The sequence below is a fragment of the Micrasema longulum genome, unplaced genomic scaffold (assembly GCF_059751315.1).
Source record: "Micrasema longulum isolate JH-2025_06_02 unplaced genomic scaffold, ASM5975131v1 h1tg001556l, whole genome shotgun sequence".
Taxonomy (NCBI): Eukaryota; Metazoa; Arthropoda; class Insecta; order Trichoptera; family Brachycentridae; genus Micrasema; species Micrasema longulum.
Window position 1 is genome coordinate 31,737 of NW_028278739.1, and position 19,957 is coordinate 51,693.

At 40.3% G+C, this 19,957-nt stretch overlaps 2 protein-coding genes across 4 annotated transcripts; one reads left to right on the top strand and one right to left on the bottom strand.

The window, feature by feature from the left end:
• Positions 1-1,720: 1,720 nt before the first annotated feature.
• On the top strand, positions 1,721-15,668 carry LOC148274935 (uncharacterized). 3 transcript variants are annotated; one of them, XM_088236401.1, is made up of 6 exons: positions 1,721-1,917; positions 2,103-2,219; positions 2,345-2,773; positions 12,213-12,438; positions 13,312-13,518; positions 13,719-15,668. In XM_088236401.1, exons 2-6 carry the CDS (start codon positions 2,114-2,116, stop codon positions 14,524-14,526), a joined length of 1,776 nt encoding a protein of 591 aa, XP_088092527.1. In that variant the 5' UTR covers positions 1,721-1,917; positions 2,103-2,113; the 3' UTR covers positions 14,527-15,668. The 3 variants fall into 3 exon arrangements, with proteins under 3 accessions (XP_088092527.1, XP_088092526.1, XP_088092525.1); XM_088236400.1 differs by having other exon boundaries at positions 2,309-2,773; positions 12,216-12,438; positions 13,719-15,666; XM_088236399.1 differs by having other exon boundaries at positions 2,309-2,773; positions 13,719-15,665.
• A 72-nt stretch (positions 15,669-15,740) lies between these two features.
• LOC148274936 (uncharacterized) lies at positions 15,741-19,810 on the bottom strand. Its single transcript, XM_088236398.1, has 3 exons — positions 16,505-19,810; positions 16,237-16,432; positions 15,741-15,965 (listed from the first exon to the last, which is right to left on the bottom strand). The coding sequence occupies exons 1-3, from the start codon at positions 19,237-19,239 to the stop codon at positions 15,828-15,830; spliced, it is 3,069 nt and encodes a 1,022-aa protein (XP_088092524.1). The 5' UTR covers positions 19,240-19,810; the 3' UTR covers positions 15,741-15,827.
• Between the last annotated feature and the right edge of the window lie 147 nt (positions 19,811-19,957).

Consider the following 19,957-nt stretch of genomic DNA (forward strand, 5'->3'; position numbering starts at 1 on the left):
AGGCCTCGGTATAACGAAAGCCACCCCCGAAGGTAACAAATTAAAGTCTTTATTGTGGAGGCAGCATTTCAGATTTACATATACCGAGGCTTCTACACTAGCTATTCAAGAGGCCCCAGGAAGGGCTGCTGAGTCTACACGACGTCCGTAACACTAAACATAGAAAATTAAATCATGAAACTAATTTATACCTATGAAGATTAGAAAAGGAATCATTAATTAAACAATTGGAAATGGTTCGCCTCCTAGTGTAGTGGTTAGCGCGTTCGCCTACTTGAGGTCCTAGGTTCGATTCCTGGCAAGGTGGATGTAAAATACCTTCATACATATTATACCATTTTCGCTGATACTTTGCGATTGGCGCACTGGTGCAGTGCCTTAAGTACCACGGGGGTGGATTATAAAATGTTGGCGCGAAAGGTTTTATAACCTCTATGAGTTTTAAGTTTATATGTGGCAAGTTAGAATAATCGGCGCGCGTATGAATGAAGATGTATGAAATTTGAAGAAGAAAGGTTTGTATGTATTATTGAGAAATTAATTATGCGTTTTATTTTGTTATTTTGTTACAAGTTTTTAAAATAAAAATATTATTTCAATGGCCATCGGTTTATGAATTATTATTAAAAAGGTTATGTTTTTCCCCAGCGGAAAAACATGGGTCTGTATTTATTGTTAAAGTTATTATTTTCAATAGAAAGGGTTTTGGAATTCTAGGTAATTTGCCGCTTGGTCATTTGAATTTGACCCGAGGTATTGAATCCTAATTGACATTAAAAATAGACGAAATATCTGTGAATACCTAGTAACGGTTAAGGTAAATGAGGATTTATTTTAATGAATTTACTTGTAAAGGTGGTAATTAAAATGGGGTTCTTTTCGAAATTGGCTAGCATGAACTAAAAGGTTATATTTAAATGCATTATTGCTCAGAAACCCTAGATAGGAGAAAAATAAAATGTATTGGAAAGTTATATTTAAATTTGTATGGAAATATTTTAAAACATCGCCGCATTTTTTCTCAATACAAAGGTTGATTTTATAATCTAAAACAAAAATATTTGCTTACTTTACGGGGACAAAAGGTTTTAATGCATGAATATTTTAAACAGGTATGTGGGGTGCGAAAATTGGACCTCTGATCCCTGGATCCATGATACTAGCCACGGAACCACACCCCGGTTCATTATTATATTTAGATTGCTCCTAACAGCAAAAAAAATAATTGTGAGGCTCAACAGGGTGAAATTTTACAGTGCCCAAGATTCTAATTAATCAACTGAGGCCCGAAGGGCTGATCAACTGAGGCCTGCAGGGCCGATAAAGCGAGGCCCGGAGAGCCGAATCAAAATCACGAAAATAGAGTTTTGAACATAAATTAATTAAAATCACTGAGGTACGTCAATTGTTGAAATATCACCAAATACTTAAATATTAGTGTTTAGTGCTTATTTTTAGAACTCGTATTTTGAACGTCATTTTCATATTGAAAGAGTAAAAATAAAATTAACGGATGAACCTAATAAAACAAAATATTTCATATTGACGCAGCACGCCCACCGGTGAAATTATTTCCACAACATACCCCGTAAACGTGTAGCTATCGTTCCGACTTCACGGCGCTTTCAGGTTGGTAACGTGGTATACTTGCCAGCTATTTGGAATAAAATAAAAATATGAATATTATGAAAAGTGATTATAGTTGCCATCTGAAGAAAAAAAATAAAATTAATTTACTCTTTCCTGCGCTGTGTTTTTTGTGTTTTTACTGTCAGTTTTGCCGATATATACACAGTTTTTTTACGCAAAATCTCAATTTCAAGTGTCATTTATGGATTTCGATATCTCGCGGTCGTATGTGAGCGAGCGCAAATACATGTTGTAACCGAAATCGATAGTTTTCATCGCCAAACAAAGGTAAGCTTCCTTCCCGAAGACCTAACCTAATGTTTTCCAAAAGTGGCGTCCTATAGCGTCTGTCATAATCGTCGCGAACTGTCGATTTTACTCGACGTTTCGAGTATCGGCGTCACGTCAGAAGCTGTAATTAGCACCCTCGAGTTCGGCGGATCCGCGCTAAATGTTATCTCAACTTATTTCAGCGACACGCAACATGAACAACTACGAGGACAGGACCATGAACCACAAGCGGGTGAGGATGGAGGGCGAAGGAGGCGCCGGGGTGGTGCAAGGAAACGGCCTCCCGCTCAACTACATGGGTGAGTTTCCCCGCCCGCTTCCCATTGCCGCGCGCTGTCACCCGACCGTCTGTAACGCCGTCTGTCTGCTTTCTGTCGGTTTCCCCCAGATCACTTACACAAAGTTGTCGGCCATTTTCCCGCAGACAACGGGCACCAGGTGTACGGCGGCGCCGCGGGCGCGTACGGCGGCGGCGCCGCCTACTACGGCGGCGAGTGGAGCGAGGGCTACGGTGCGCGGCTGCCGTACGCGCCGCCCGCGCACCAGCCCTACCAGCAGCCGCCCTTCCTGCAGCACCAGCAGCACCTGCACATGGCGTACGAGCCGCAGCGGCACCACGCGCTGCTGGCGCCGCACCACGCGCCGCCCAAGTGGGCGCCGCCGGCCGCCGCCAAGCCGGAGCCGCCCGCCAAGCCGGAGCCGCAGCGCGCGGCCAGCGAGGCGGAGGAGCCCAAGATCAAGATCAAGACGGACCTGTTCAAGGAGGAGACGGGCGCGCGCCCCGCCCTCGCGCCCGGCCCTGCCCTCGCGCCCGCCCCGGCCCCCGCCGCTCCCGCGCCCGCCACCCCTCCCGGTGAGTCTGATGCGATAACCGGCTCGATGATATCCATATTATTTACTATCGTGTCCCGAAAAAATCAACCTTTAAAGAGATCCCATAGATATTCATAACTTTCAAATGTCGTATGTAATTCACATTATTTTTTTTTTTTAATATTTATCTATTGTTTACGCCCGGGGGGATGAAGAATACAGTTCTGTGTGTGAAATAGAACTGAAACTCCGGACGGGTGTTTTCGACTCGATGGCTGCTCTCAGGTAAGATAAGTCCGCCTCGTTATGTAGTTGTCGGCGCTCTCGCTTACCATTCTTAAGGTCCCGGCTTTGATTCCTGGCAAGGTTGATTAAACTGCAATATTTCATTGTTCCTGGACGGCACCTGAAGCGTAAGACTGATCACCTTATCTTGATGTAGCATATATTATCAAAATATGTACAGAAAGAGATATAATGATGAAGGTATTTTTGCTTTATGGTCGTAAATACCAAACTGTCTTTTTCAGGAGAGAGTTAAAATGGTTTTTTTCTTCTTCAGTAGCGGAATTACGACATTTTAAAATGAATATTATATCCTTTTTTATATTTACACTTAATTTCTTACAAATTTGAATTTAAAACATAAGAAAACCTTAGAAAAAATTAGGAGGTTTTCACACATTTGGGTTGAAAATACAAAGTCAAAAGTGCAAAAGTTATTTTTATGATGAAATTTAATTTTTTATCTCTATTAGGAAGAGCAATTAGTAATTTATCAAAATTTAGCTCTCCGCTACAAATGGAAGCCGAGTCTCATTGACAAAAATAATATTTAGACAGAACAAACAAATAACAACAGGGATGGAGAATAGAGAAGAGATTGGACAAACTCAAATATTGTAATAAAGAACAAAGTTAAAAAATACTAAATCTCCTATACATATATAACAAACACCACACTTGTTATTCACAACAACGGAGATACATATTCTCGTCACATTGTGCTGTCCCGTTCAGAAATTATATATTGTGTTGTGTACGTAATCGGTGCTGTGTTAGGTTTATGGTTTTTTGTAATATCACCATCATACCAACGTCGCTCCGTGTGCACACACAGTGATTATCTAGAATATATATTCGTTCCGTGTAATGACCGGCACTGTGTTTTACAATTATCGGAGTAAATGATCATAATAAAGATGGAAATCCTTCAACAAAACTGAATTTTAACTCTCGCAAGCCTCGGTACTTTCTCGGTTTAACCAATACAATTTATTATAAAATCATACTTTTAATGTCATCATCGTAATATCCTTATTCGCCTCGTGGTGCATAAGACACTGCATCGGTACTCCGATCGCAGCGTATCGGCAATTCTTTATAGTATGTGAGATTATGCAGAGTTGGAAGGTTTTCAAATATCATCCGGAGCAGTATAGCACAATCATCTGGAAATTGTAATATATCGGTACTCAGTCTTCCCAGTCGGTCGTGCAATACCGCACTTATATTAAGTAAAAACCGGGTCGCCGCATTCTTGCCAGGTTAAATATTCTTAGAAAATTGAATACATTAGAATTTCTAAAATTCGTCTTTAATACCAATATTTACAATAATATGGCTTAGGATTTTTTCTGGCAAAGCGACATACCTAATTGTATTCAGCGGGAACATTTATGTTACTGTTTTTCATGTTTGAACATTTGATTGTTGAATACATCAAATCGACAAGCATTCAGTGGCAGGGTAAGTCCGTATTCCAAAAAAAAAGTCTTTGTATTAAAATTATGCATCATAGCAATATTTAATAATGAATTTGCCGTTGTTACGTTTCGGTTTTGATATACCCCACGATAAAATATGTTTGAAAAATTAACGTTTTTATTTTATTTATTTATATACACGCCCAATGGGCATTTTTATGGACACATTTATACATAGAAAATTATTATTAAAAAAGTAGAAAGACTCGATGGTTTATAGTAGACTTTGTGGGAGTGGAAGCGGGAAAGGGGTGTTTATAATTGAACTTGATTCAGTGATCGTTTGAAAGAAGACAACTTGTTATCAAAGAAATCAAGACTGGTATGTTTGTTGGCAGACCTAAGAATTCTGGGCATAGGGGAATGAAAACCATAGTTAGTTCTATGGTTATCGATATGAAAGAGTAAGTTTTGTTTGAGGTTTCTAGTTGGGATATTTAATTTTATTGAGCTCAGTAGTTCAGGCGCATCAAAGAGTGAGTTGAGAATTTTAAATAGCACTATAAGATCGGATTTATTTCGACGGTTTTGAAGAGAAGATATATTCAAGGTAGTTTCTAACTCATACATATATAGGTCTCTGGATAAGCCCAACCTCCAGCCTATCTTTCTCAAAAATCGATGTTGAACTGATTCAATATTCTTGATGTGAACATTATAATATGGAGACCAGAAAACAGAGGAACACTCTAGGTGCGGGCGAACTAGGGAACAGAAGAGGGGGTAAGGGTAAGGGTATTGATATGTTTCAAGTCAGCTGTGCTTTGTTAATAAATCCAAGAAGTTTTAAGGATTTATTGATAACATGTTCAATATGAATTGTAAAAGAAAGTTTAGTGTCAAGTATAATACCTAAATCTCGTATACTAGACACAGATGATAATATTTCATCATTCAGTGAGTGGTCGTATATGATTGGGTTTTCCAGACCAAAAAATCTCATAACCTTGCACTTACTTAAGTTGAGATGTAGATTATTGGATGATCACCAGGTGCCAAAAGACAATAAGTCAGATTGTAATAGTGAACAATCGGAAGGGCTGTCAATCTGTTTGAGAATTTTAGTGTCATCAGCAAACAGCCAAATTGATGAAATAAGAAAAGCATTTTTTATATCATTGATGAACATATTGAATAGCAAAGGAGCAAGGTGAGCAACCTGTTGTACACCCGAAGATACATTAATGCTGTTTGAGATGGAATTATTTACCCTTACAAACTGTTTCCTTTCACTGAGATATGACTTAAAGAAAGATAACAATGGATTACGCATTCCAAACGAAGACAGTTTGGTCAATAGTATTTGGTGATCGACCTTGTCAAAAGCTTTAGAAAAATCGGTATAAATCACATCAAATTGTTTATTTTTCTCCAGACCCCTAAAAATAGTGTCGGTAAAAGACAAGAGATTGGTCGTGGTTGATTTACCAGACTGAAAACCATGTTGCGGATCAACTAAGATATTTTTGAAAATAGGAGTAATTTTATGTGTTAATATTGCTTCGAATAGTTTAGGTATGTGAGATAGAATTGAGATTGGTCTATAGTTAGTGACGTCCGATTTGTTTCCAGATTTATAGATAAGTGTAATAAACGATTATTTCCAAGCTACTGGAAACTCACCAGATTGAAGCGATAGATTGAAAATGATAGATAGGGGTAGTGGGATAACAAATCTACAATTCTTAATTAATATTTCGGGAATACAATCAAGACCAGTATTGGTTTTACCTTTGAGAGATTGGAGAGCAATAAATACACCGTTGGTCGATATATGGCAGCAACTAAGGTCAACTGTATTATGGTGGTCAAATGTTTCGACATAATTCAGTGGACAATTAGAAGAGCATACAGATGAAAAGTGGGAGGCAAGAAGATTAACTATGTCTTGTTCATTGTTAACAGTTTTCATTCATTGTTTTATTATAATCCACGAATCTACAGACATTTTTCTTTTTCATGTGATGACTTTTTTTTCAGATTCCTAACATACCATTTCTTAATTCCTAATGTATTACAAAATATGGTTTCCAAACTTTTACAACATTGTCTTCCCTGGTAAAATAATAAAATAAAGATCAGTTCCATTTAGTTTCACTTTCTACATTTCAACAACTTTCGACATTTTGAGAATTTTGGTTGCGTCAGCTTCACCCTCTCTCATCATCTGAAATGATTAAGCATACTTTTGTTAGCAGTCATTTCCATCAGTTTTTAATTTGCCCTTTTTTCTGAATATCTCACAATTAATTTTGAATCATTTTTCTTCCAAAATATTTATAACCCTTTTCTTGTTTTAATTAATTTTTTTCACTCTTCCACTATGATTTATAAAACCTAATTTAATACTGCAGTCGCCTCTTTCTTTTGTGCTTACTTCGTTTACTGATTATTGACTATAAGAATAGGGATCCAATTGTTTAACATATTCCGTGAGATATGCATCTAGAGCAGAAGATTAAACATTAACCACCGTATTTTCATTATCGTTATTTTTACCTGAGAATTGGGTTGTTGAAAATTGAATAAAATGAATTAAGGGTTAAAAATGTATTTTCTTTTTTTGTACGGAACGTGTCCTTTTCTGTTGACATCTTAAAATAATTTAAACACTATGTAATATCAGGTTACATAAAGAATCACAATAATATAGGTACTTATAAACTTAACCGATTTCAAGTTGAAATTTATACAATTCAACTTCCCGTTCCATCGAAATCTAGCGTATGTGAATATTTAGGGTAGTTACATTTCATGAAATCTAGGAAATAAATCACTTGCCTTCAAAACAGTTATATTATGTTTGTAGAAATGCTTTACTTTGCTATAATCCTCGGTGAATAGTGCAAACAGTTGTAATCTTGAAATTAAAAACAATAATCATCAGAGCTGAATACATCACGAAAAATTACCCTCGCAGTGGGATTTGTGAGGTTTACAAAAAAATATTTTACTATGGATAGGACTTATTAGTTTATTTTTATGTTTCATTGTAATAATAATTTAAATCCCTAATAGAAAACACTAAAATATCATTTTTGACCATTTCGGGATTAACTTATGTTATATAGAGAACCATTTTTTCTTTGTGCATTGGAACTTCTTTTTACACGAGGGATACGTTCCACACAGGACAGTTAAAAAAAGTAAATACATAATATGCTAATATGCATTGTTAAATTAATGTTTAAAAAATGTAACTTCATTTCCGGACCGTATTATTTCAAAATTCCATCTCTATTGAGATATCGAGAGTGGAAGGAGGAGGGAGGCGATTTGGTACTCTCTGGAAATGACCACGCCATATTTCCTTTACGATTCGATCACTCCATCAGAGTTTTTTATAACTAATGGGATGATCGTGCGTTTACCACAGATCTTACGCATGATTTGAAATAATTTTCAGGTGTCATTTCTTCGAGCCGCTTGTTCCGCAGTTGCAATTATAGAGTCTAGATGACGGTGTTTATCCAGTTTTTCAGAACATTTAACCAAACGATCCTGGCGCCTATAGACATCTCTACAGGTGTCCACTCGGTTAGGGTCATCTTCACTATCTCTCAGTGCTTTAAGTTTAGCGTGTTCTACTATTTTACCCCATATACTATCTGAAATCCAAACGGGTCTTCTCCCCTGTTTCGGGCTGAGTATATCATTCGCGGAATAAACAAGAGCTGATTTGAGATTTCCCCACTCCACTTCAATAAGGTCTGTAGTGGGGGGGTTGGTCATCAATCAGCTGAGTGCGTTGACTGACCGTATCCTCGAATCTCTGTCGCGTGTCATCAGACTTAAGTTTCGGCTGTCTTTCGCCTAGGAGGTTTCGGAAGACGCTTAAGCTGCAGCCAGATCTTAGCAATGAGTAAACTGTAGTCATTATAAATATCGGTCCCTCTTTAGGTCCTGACATCCAGAAGTTCTTTTCGGGTAATGCGGCCATAAAGAATGCGATCTAGCTGCGCTTTCGTTCTTCCGTCGAGAGAAGTCTAAATGTATTTATGGATAAATTTATGGGGAAATAGGGTTTGAACACCAATGACAAGGTCGCTGATGGTAGCCTATCAGCCTTCTACCATTGTCATTGACTTGCCCGAGGCCATGCCTTCCCATCACCGATGGGCCAAATGATGGATCTGTTCCGACTCTTGCATTAAAATCGCTCATTACTATCACGCGGTCTCTTCTTGGAAGAGATGCGATAATCGCGTGATGAGCGTCATAGAAGGCATCCTTTATTAGGGCATCTGAAGTTTCTGTGGCACCTAAGCACCGAATGATAGTGATCGAACTGTCAGCAGTTCTGAGGGTGGGTCACACCTTGGTGATGATACTGCTGCTGACCAGAGTGTATACGAGTAAGTTTTTCCAATAGCCTTTTTCAGATCCTTTCCAACACGCCTCGCTCATGCCAAGAATATCTAATTGATATTTATCCATGATACGAGTTGCGTGGATATCTTTTCTGAGGACCTGCATCATGCGCACGTTATATGTATCGATATGCAGGGAATAGTTATTAGATGAAGTGCTTTTTTCGAAATCATTGTCCGTTTTACATTGCCAGATCGGGTATGAGGGATTCTGGTGTCCTATTTTGTGGAGGTTTAGTAATCAATAAGTTTTAAGAAGGTAAGGTATACACGACACCTCGCCGTGTGTATAGTTGAACTGTAGATAGGGCTGGCTCTGTAGCTGCTGTAGTCCGGCTATCTCGGATGAGATAGGCTTCTCTGGCTGGGTCGGCGGTAATATCCTCCAAGAAGGGCAGGCGGCAGAGTCATAGGCGGAGAGGGCGTAATTCCAATAAAACACGCTTAGACTTAATTTATACACAACTTTATTCACAACTTTATTCACAAAAACACCCAGGTTTTATTAAATTATTTGCACCGTGTCACTGTCGGACAGGGTGCGGGACAGCATACCTAAGCCGCAGGAGAGAGCGAGAGGGGGTCGGGCTGCCCCGGATTAATGCGTTGGACGCTCTCTAATCGGCTGGACATTTTTATATTTTATTTTTTCATCACTACTTTTAAAGTCATATAACACCTTCGGTATACATTTTACATAAAAATGAAGTATGTAAGCATCATCCCCGTGTCCCACTTAATACATAAATAACACGGGAAAATATCATACAAGACATACCGATTAAAAGGGTGACACACGTTTTAGAGGGATTCAGTAAGGCCGAGTACCTCATAATCCCATACATATTTATGGCTAGAGTCTCGATATTCTAACGTATGCTCCCGCAAGTGACATAATTAACCGTCTTTATTAAAAGGGGCAGCTTATTAGATTACAAAATCGAGACTACTAGCCAAAATAAGCAAGAAAACTAACATATAGAGAAACTTGAAAAAAAAAACACCGGTGCCGGCCGCTCTGGTTGAAGCGCCGCGTGTAGCCCTAGCGACGATTCGCGAAGCTTCAGGTGCCATCGAGGTCTAAGGATTTTCAGCGCTTAGTCGAAAAATTTTCCTCGTGTAGAAACCGCCTCCGTCTATGAGCCCCAACAAGGGCCGCTAGGTTTGATGATGTTTTAAATGATCGGCACTTTCCACCGCATTACGCTTTTTTTGCCATACGAGCAGTGATGTCCGATACAGTAAGGTGATTAGCTGTACGCTCTCGAGGCCTGAGGTCTGCGGGCAAATGTCTTGTATCTCCCGAGGTCGGCTCAACCTACCCACTCGGGCATAGGCCACCTTTTAATTTCCTTTTGTCCGATTTCTCAATTCAGTATTCAACTAGGTAATAATAAAAAATAAAAATAATACAATAATGATAAAATGTTTTTTAGAACAATACGAAAACTTAACACCTTTATTTTATCAGTTGGTCGGAAGAAGTTGCCATTTGGCAACGAATCCGCCGATGTACAATTTATATTATGTACAAGTTAAAAAAAATCCATTACTTTTCTAAAAAATACTGAGAGATTACATTTTAATTCATTAACAGAATCCCAAGCTGGTCCATGAATTGTTACAAAAAAAATATTCTTTACTTCTAGTGCACCTACCGGGTATTCAAATTTGAATTAGTTCAAGCAAAACAGGGCTATCGATTTCATCGTTTTAAATAAATATAACAAATCAGCTATAACTCTGCAGTCTGACAATTCAAGTAATCTCATTTCTCTTCTGAGGAAAACATAGTTTAAGGTTTCTATGGGTATTTTTAATTTATCTTTTCCTCTTTCGATAGCATGAGAATGAATTTCATAATAGGGTGACCAAACCGAAGAGTTGTATTCAAGTCTGCTCCTTACTAATAAGCGGTACAATTGTTTTACAGTAAATACATTTTTAAACTTGACGCTACTCTCAAAACAAATCCGAGCATCTTCATTCCATCATTAGCTGTCTGATTAATATGAAAAGTAAACTGTAGTTTCTCATCAAGCAAAATACCCTGATATTGAGACACTCTTAAATATATCAATTTAGTGGAGATTTTACATCTACAGAAGGTTATACTTTGACATTTACTTATATTTAACTGAAATACAACACTATATTTCTATATTAAGAGTATAACAATCCTTTATAATCGAATGTATTTTTAAGTCATCGGCAAACAGTGAAATATTAAAATCTTCAATTTCTTTACTACACCATTAGCAAAAATACACAAAAAACAATCCTAAATGGAATGCTTGAGGAACCCCACTTGTCGCCAAAAATAATTGACACAAAATCATCAACTTTCACTGTCATATATCATCTACCAGTTGTATAACTTTGAAAAGCAATTCAGCATATTCCCTCTTAACTCCTTACAAATATTTTTTTTACCAACAATTTAAAGCGTTAATTATATAATTTTGGTAAGTAATCAAATTTGTCATAGTTGATTTGCTGAGAGTAATTCCATGTTGAACTGAGGAATTATTTTGTCAAGTACGGGGCTTTCAAATAGTTTTTATTTTCATTTTTATTACCCTTTTTAAATATCGAATAATTAATTTTCCATAGATCCGGAAATAGGCCTACAGACAATGACAAATTAACCAAGTATTTTAATGGAAAACTCGATTCATGTAGACAATTATGTAAAAAAGTATAGGTAGCAAAAAGTATGTAAGTAAGTATAGTAGGCGGTTTTATGAATATCTAATAATTTTATTTGACTAATTTTATTTAAAACAGAGATATTACAACTCGTTATGTCTAGACATTCTTCCAGAGAAAGGTGTGGCAAATTATCATCTAGAGCTTCGTGATAAACTTCACCAAAAAAGCTTTCAAAAAAATTTACAGTGTCCTCCATATTGTTCGTATGTTGCGAATTATATAACATGGACATCGGTATATTTGAATCGTGACTCTTTAAGGATTTTACGTAATTCCAAAAAATATTATATTTGACCGTATTGAATTTTCAACCTCACCATATATTATATATTTGTTATAACATTCAACTGATGGTTTATTTATTTATAAATGTCCAGAAGGCTCTTAGAATATTTGATTAAGAAGTACACAAAGTATTATAGTAATGGACACAAAATATAATCACAATTATTTCACTATTATGTTAATTATAAAAATGAAAAGAAAATAAGTTTAGCACATTTTTTCTAATATTTTGAAATTTATTATCTTCGCCAGTGCGACACGTTTGTTTAAACATCTTATGATATACCATAGGAAGTAATTTGCTATTTACATCAAATTGATGAACAAAACATCCGACCTTCTTTAGTAGACACCGAGCCGGAGCCGGAGGAGCGCAAGGCGAGCCCGGCGCCGGCCCCCGCTGCCGCCGCTCCCGCGCCCCCTGCTGTGTCCCCAGCCGCGCCCCCCGCGGTGTTGGCCCCCGCCGCGCCTCCGGCGACCCCCGCCGCCGCGTCCGCCGCCTCCGCCCCTGCGGCCGCCCCCGCGTGCCCGCCTGATGCGATTCCCGCCACCCCGGAGACTAAAGCACCCGGGTATGTTCTGTACTATTTCCCTAAACTCGGTTCATTTTGCTCATGATTCGGGTTTTGATGAAAGGGAATTTCGCATGAGTTCGATGGGGTCATGTTAAGATCCGCATTAGCACTTAGCCAGTATTGTCTTTGTAATTGTATGTACTTATTGCGTGTTGTATTGGGCGAATTCTCGGAATGTTTTCCTATATGTTCGAGGGTTTTGTGTCGTTGTACTACTACGTTCTTCTTCATTTTCGAAGCGGAATCTGAAACGTATGACCTAGGTCGCAATTCGAAACTAACGCTGTATTCCTGGGAAACTAGAATGAGTTACTCTGACTGTGGTTTTGAATGATCGCAAATCGACAATACTGCAGTGAAATATCACCCCTCCGGGCGGCATTATTTATTTTTTGTTCGAAGAAGTCTAACTGTAATAAAGAAGAATGATTGTCATTCATACCATTCATAATCATGCTTCTGCAACCGCACAAAATATTCAGATAATGTCAGTAGGCGATCGTAGGGGGGAATGTAACAAAGGAGAACCATCCTCAATTCAGAATAATGCTAATGCCAATGGAGCTGGCCCATGGCAGTCCAATATGAGCCTTCTTTATAAAATTGACATTTATAGTCGAGGCTGTATTGTACACCCGGACTTGGCGACTGTTCGTACACGTATTCTTTGCAAATGTCAGTAGAATTTGTTTTCAAGGGAAGATGCGCAGGACGAATCTAATTTCGTATTGTAGTATGTTAATCTTATTTTGGATTAAGTATAATGTACGTGTACTGAGATAATTAATGTTTGAAAGTTATTTATGTTTCCAATAATGTACAGTTTATGATCGATTATGTTTTTACTAAGCACATCCGTAATACTTACAGATCAGAGAGCACTTCGGGGACATCAGAAGGCAAGCGCCGGGGCCGGCCGAAGGGCTCCACCAACAAGCCCAAGCCCCCCGAGCTGCAAGGACAGGGTGGAAAGGGGGGGGCGGGGCGCGGGGCGGTGGGGCGCCCCCGGGGGGCCACACACTCTGCCGGCTACATGAGGCCCTTCAAGAGGGATTTCTCGGGAATTCGCTTCAGAAGGTCGCTTCCCTGTTTTAACCATTATTGTTTTTTTTGTATTTATTTTTATTTAAGAAGGTAAAACAGAAAATATAAATATAAAACACATTTAGACTACGCCGCAATCGGTGTATCAATTAATCGCTCTGTGCACCGTAAAGGGAAGCAAAAATATTATTTATATCGGAGAATTGCAAATATGAATATCGTACCATTTACAGGAGATGGAGCGACGACGAACTGGAGCCAGTGCACATTCCCAACGAGGTGTACTTCGGGGATGTCCCGGTCCCCATGGAGGTTCTGTACAACTACTACGACACCAATACGGAGCGAGATAAGCTGCAGCAACAGGCCAAGGTCGCGGGAAATGTCACCCTCGTGTACTCGTCCTCCGACAGTTCCTCCGACGAGTCCTCCGACAGCGACTCTACGGGCAGCGAGGGTGGCGCGGGGGGCGCAGAGGGCGCGGGCGGCGAGCCGCGGCGCCGCCCCGGCCGCCCGCGCGGCTCCAAGACGGTCAACCGGCGCTCCGACGGGCCACGCACGCCCTCCGTGCACTCGGGGGACAAGCCCGCCGGCGTCACTGACATGAAGCGCTTCCTCAAGGCCGCGGGCGTCGCATACGACTACACGCAGCTGGTGGACGGCTGCGGCTCCAACAAGGAGCGCGTGGCGCGACTGCTGGGCCTGCTGCGTGAGCGCGGGCTGCAGGGCGAGCCGACATTAGAGGCCTGCCGCGCGCTGTACAGCGGTCCGGCGCCGCGCCGCCGGGGGCCCAAACCGGGCTCGCGACGCGGCCCGCGCAAGTCCGCCGCGCGGGCCTCGGCTGACGAGGGAGAGGAGGGGGAGAGTAAGTATCCCGTGCGCGCCGCGCCTGTCGTTGCGGAGCCTGCCCCGGAGAGCCGGGCCCCCAAAGAGGGACGCCGCGTGACGCGAGGGCAGACCTCCGGCAAGCCACGACAGCGCATCGTCATCTCCTCGGACGAAGAGGATTCTCCCCTGAGCAAGCTGCGTACGATACGCTAGGACGCCCCCTTCCTTTCCTAATTGTCAGAGTTTCGGCCCTACTTTCCGGATACGGGAGCTAGTGTAAATTTTTCTGCGCATTTGTAAAAAGCATCGCGTCGTCGTTTTAGGTGACCCGTTACCTCCTGCCGGCCGGTCCGAGGAACTAAACGCAGCTAATTCTCGAGGGTGGCGAGAGCAAAATTAAAATAAATCGTTAATTTAGATGATACTTTCGGATACGCGTTCCTATTGAAATTTTGTCTAAATTTGTACCACGGCGTAAATTAGGCGCTGATATATTATCGCATGCGTAGCCACCAGTTTTTATATTATTTTACCGTAATTAGTGTTTTCATCGCTCGAATCTTGGATTCCCCGACGATTGTCCAAATAGTTTTGAAGGGATATTTTTATATAATGCTCTGGACAATCGAGAGCCGATGTCGCTATCGGACACAATCATTTTGAGAAGCAATTTGGAATGTACGCCGAGACGCCTGCGGTCCCTAGGTTAGGATAGTGGTGTAAATACAAGTACTGAAACGATGGCCTTCACAGAACACGTCGCTGCAAGTGTCTACGCTAGTGCCACGTAGGTGTGTTCCCTTAGCTTAGTCGGTGCGGCTTCTTCCTCGGGACCCCCGTTAGCTGTAGATGTATTCTTAAAGAACCGAAACACCATGTAAATTGAATTAGAACTAGGGGAGAAGAGTGAGTTCAGTGTCTACGATGACAGGTAGGTCAGGTAATATGATCGGATGTGCGGAAGCGTAATATTATTATTTAGATTTAGTTGACGAGTCTTCGATGTTCTGTTTAGCATCCATATCAGAAACATGAATTTCACAAGTAAACATTAGAGTAGGACATAATATTATATATAAATATATATTACTATACAAATATATATATATTGTAAGAGTAATGGTTTCTGCGGAAACAAGAGTTATTTATAGATGATATTTTTTCTATACAATCCTTCCCGTGTGCTGTACACGGAGCGGGTAGAGGAAGCCGCATGAGAACTTTATATTAACATTAATTTATACTACATCTACTTGTAGGGGAAATTGCCATAAAATATTTGTGACTAGAAATTTAACAGATGTAATTTTATTAAGAGTAGTTCTATTTTAGTATCCACATTGTGAATAGACAGTCATCGCTTAGTGTATTTGTGATTCTGGATTTTATTGACATGAAAAATTCAATATGTTTTTATTATGCTGATCGAAAAAACATCTTTTAATTATAAATTTTCTTTTACAAATAATTAATTGTATCATAATAATTGTAATTTTACACACAAAATGGTCTTGTTATTTATCTCTCCCTCCCGAATCCAACAGAAGGTGCCCCTCGGCGTTGCGGACGCGTACCCTTCCGCTCGCATAGCGCGTCTCCACGGCTCCATCCGAGTACACCACCTTCACCGTACCGTCCGGGTACTCTCGTCTCTGAAACAGAGCAATTTGCGTTACCCCCCCCAATTCAAAGTATCTTCATCGGTAACCGGTAATTGAACATGTTTAGACAAAAAAATTGTAAACGTATTCTATTTTTCATACAGAAAAATTTGTAGATAAAATTGAAGATAAATTTTGACTTCCCATCAGAATTCGTACCCTGGCCCGATTCCCAGTGTGAAAATGAACACATGTTGAAGTAGTGACGGTACATATGTACATTTATGAGGGCCTGGATTAATGAAAAAATATATACAGAAACCTTATGGTCCGCCGTGTGAACCTCCACCTGTCCGTTGGGGAAGCGCAAGGTGCGATCCCCGCCGGGGGCTACCCGCAACAGCGTGCCGTCTGGGAAGCGCCATTCGCTGGCGCCCCCGGCCTGCGCCCATCCCGTGCGGCCATCCGCCAGCCGGCTCTCCACCGCGCCGTCTGCGTGCCGCCGCTCCAGCTGCCCGCTGCAACACACCGCCATCAGTACGCGCAGCCAAAAGTGCAGCTCCCGCTCCATACGGTGGGTGTATACTCACTCGGGGAACAGCAGCAGCTGCGAGCCGTCTCGGTATGTGGTGTGGTGCGTGTCGGAGTCCCGGTAGTAGTATTTGATGGTCCCTTCTCTGTAGAATGTCTCCTTGACATCGCCGTTGTAGTATGTGAACTTGGAATACGACTGGTCCGGAGAGACGACCTTGATGTTACCGTTGCTGAACTTAATCTCCTTACTTCCATCGGGTCGCTCCACGACCGTGTGGTCTACTGATCCTGACCCGGGGACAGTCTCCTCACTGCTGATTGTCTCGTTATCCGCATTAAACTTTTCGGTGTACATTTTCTCCACGAGATCTTCGCTAATACTGCTTTTCAAATTTTCTTTTTTCTTTTTGGAATCGTTTTTAAAATTTGTAGTATTCAACTCTGGCTTTAAACCTTTGACTTCTGGTAATATGCTTGTTGGAGGATAATATTTGGGAGATAATCGGTCGCAAGAGAGGGAAGCGTCGTCACTATCAGAGAGAAGTCCGTACCCGAGTTGCTGTTCGGTGTTTCGCTTCCACTCTTCGTCTCTCTGACTAAAATATTTTGCATAGTGCGAAGTCATGCGAAAATTAGGCACACTTTTAGACCTCCGTAGAAGGGTTCGATGTTCCACAACATTAGACTTGGGTTTCTTTATTTTTGAATCAGTATTTCTTAATTTTAAATTACGGTTTTCATCTTCTAGCTCTTTTTCGATACTAAACTGGGCGAGAGACTTGTTAATTTCCGCTAGCTTCTGAATATTTGATAGTCGGCGAGATCTCATATTGGCATTACGTATTCTTATGTTTTCCTTTCTCAATTTATCATTCGCTGTCTTCAGATCGGCGTTTTCTCGTTCTAAAGTCTTGAGTCTAGTCCTCAGAGAGGCTTGGGCAGCTCCTGTTTTAGCTTCCCGAGCCTTTGTTTGTTCTCTGAGATTTGATAATTCATTTTTAAGGAAAATAGTATCTTCCTTTTCTTTTTTTATTGAATTTCCTTTCATGTCTTTTACATATCGATCGTAGAGACGCTTCTGTTTGGTGAGTTTTTCTTTTTCTTCCGCTAAATAATACTCCGAAACGACCTTATCCTCATTGAGTTTCCTTTCAGCTTTGGCTTTTTCCGCGAGAAATAATTCCCTTTCAGATTCCAATTCCTTTCTCATTTTGGACACTAATTCATTTTCCACTTTAAAAATATTTATCTCACTTTCCAATTCCTTCAACCTGGTTTTTAACAGTTCCACTTTGGAAGAAAGGTTAACTCGTTCTAAAATGTCATAATTTAAGTGCGCAGTGTCTGCTTTATCACTATCATGATGAAGAAGAGTTCTGTTTTCATCTAAACTATGGATAGCGGAGGAATCATCCAGATCTTTAACGACTTTAAAACTATCTGCATCCTCTTGACAAATCATAATTTTTATAACATTTCCATTAGTAGGGGGGCTACAATTCGAGGAATCCTTGTCAAGGTGGCCCTTCTGATTTTGATTAGGAGTAGATGTAGACATAGAGCCGTTCAAGGAGACTCTGCAGGTTTGTTCAGTGTCCGTGCTTTCGCTATATTCGTCATCTCCTGTAGTTTCTTCGTCGGTTCCCGGTCGCGACTGGTGTCCTCCGACTGCTTCAGATTCTCGACTGCTGTTTAAGTTTTCTATTGTTTCAATATCTGTCAGATCGGGTTTCAAATTAAGAACATGAGGGAAAGAGTGAACGAAGTTCCTATTTGCTGTGGGAGTGTCGGAACAACCGCGCGCCGCTATCAGCCGACCGATAAAGCTGCTGTTAGAACTGAAACTGGAATTGGCCACTTTCCTTTCCAGAAGCTCGAAAATGCGTTGCTCATCTAGCTCTTTGCGCGACTTCAGGGTGCCGGTGCTGGCCACCGAAGTATCGGAACATCCGGAATTCTGGCTCAACAGACCCCCGTAATGTTCCTGTTCCTCCGTCAGTAATGATCCCCAAGTCTTGGTGTTCTTCGGTGGAGTAATGTAACCGTCGAACTCTATCCGACTGCGGAGATCTCTCGCGACGTGATCCTCGGAGCCGCTGTTTAAACCAGCCAATTTCATCGGAGACACCTCTAGCTCTACCGGGGGAACGCGTAGGATCGGGGAGGGGGAGCAGGCGGGGGGAGGATCAGGCCTGACTCGTTTTGTGGAAGCTTTGAGGCCGATATCGTCGGGAGTCATATTAAATCTCGCCATTCCTCGGCCTTTCCTAAGGAATTTCATGGGTTTAATCATATTTTTTTTTTCTTTTTCAATTTTCGAAAAAATTATACCCGCGTCGTTATTTTTTATTTTATCTTCTAGTAATGTTTCGAAATCTTTGACCGCGGACAATACCGGTAGCTCGTCGAAATTTAAACATTTGTCCGTATGGTCAATAGTGGATCGTGAGTAAACCGGAGGTTGCGCTTTGGACAGCGGAACATTATCCCGGGAAACGGCGAGTACTGAAACGCCCTCAATAACATTCGACAATCCACTTAGTGATTTTGCGAGCTTCGAATCTTCTTCTGAGGGTAAACTTTTATCGTGAAATGAAGATGAACCATCTACTGTGGTGTTCGATAAATCGTATTGAGAAATATCGAACTTTTTACATAGTTTGTATTGCTGGTCGGTGAGCTGTTTCCTTTGTAACAGTTGCTCCTGATACAGGCGCTCTTCTTGTAACTTCTGCCAACGTCTCAACTCTTCGAGTCGCAAAAGTATTCTACCGGGAGAAGACTCGTCCATTTCTTATTATGAAGATTGATATTTAATAAAATCTGTTTAATTAACAAAACCGCAGAAAAAAGTTAAGCAAAGAAACAATGGTAGCTATTTATGTAACTTTCGCAAATTGTGTCACTTCTATATACTTAAGGTCAATCAATGCTATAGAAGTATCAAACCAGTAAACCGCTTATCCACTAACACAAAATAAGTGTTGAGATTTTGAACTGTCAACTGTCATCAATGTCAAGCAATACCGTAAACGCAAACCATAGACAAATAACGTTGGGAATTTCATAAACAATCAAAACTTTCCTGGTACCTGTTTAATTTTAATTGTCTAAAATACACAAGTATTATTTTTATTTACAGTTAAAGCTAAATAAATTGCGTGAGGGCACCTGATAATACACCATAATATTTAACACAGATAGCAAATGGGTGAATACAGGTATATATTATAATACATAAAATATAGGTACGCCAAGATAATAATAATCATTTTATTCCAGCTCTATTGGGAGGGTAGAGTAATAACCGACCAGCAATATAACCAGTATAAATCAATCAGTAAAAAAATAAAGGACAACGTAATTTGTATGAAAATTTAATGGATACAAAGTAAATAAATTTTAATATTCAAGAGAAAAACAAAAAGGAAAAGATAATTAAACTAAAAAATTGACTAAATGGGTAACCTAAATTAAAATGAATGTCACTTAAGCGTCCCGCTCCAATC

Bases quoted from the DNA above. Each gene is read 5' to 3' on its own strand.
- LOC148274936 (XM_088236398.1), bottom strand. From the start codon at position 19,239: ATGGACGAGTCTTCTCCCGGTAGAATACTTTTGCGACTCGAAGAGTTG. The intron at 16,433-16,504 runs GTGAGTATACAC...GGTGTGTTGCAG, and splicing joins CAGCTGCTGCTGTTCCCCGA to CGGGCAGCTGGAGCGGCGGC. The intron at 15,966-16,236 runs GTTTCTGTATAT...GCTCTGTTTCAG, and splicing joins TTCACACGGCGGACCATAAG to AGACGAGAGTACCCGGACGG.
- LOC148274935 (XM_088236399.1), top strand. From the start codon at position 2,114: ATGAACAACTACGAGGACAGGACCATGAACCACAAGCGGGTGAGGATG. The intron at 2,774-12,212 runs GTGAGTCTGATG...GACCTTCTTTAG, and splicing joins CGCGCCCGCCACCCCTCCCG to TAGACACCGAGCCGGAGCCG. The intron at 13,519-13,718 runs GTCGCTTCCCTG...TACCATTTACAG, and splicing joins TCGGGAATTCGCTTCAGAAG to GAGATGGAGCGACGACGAAC.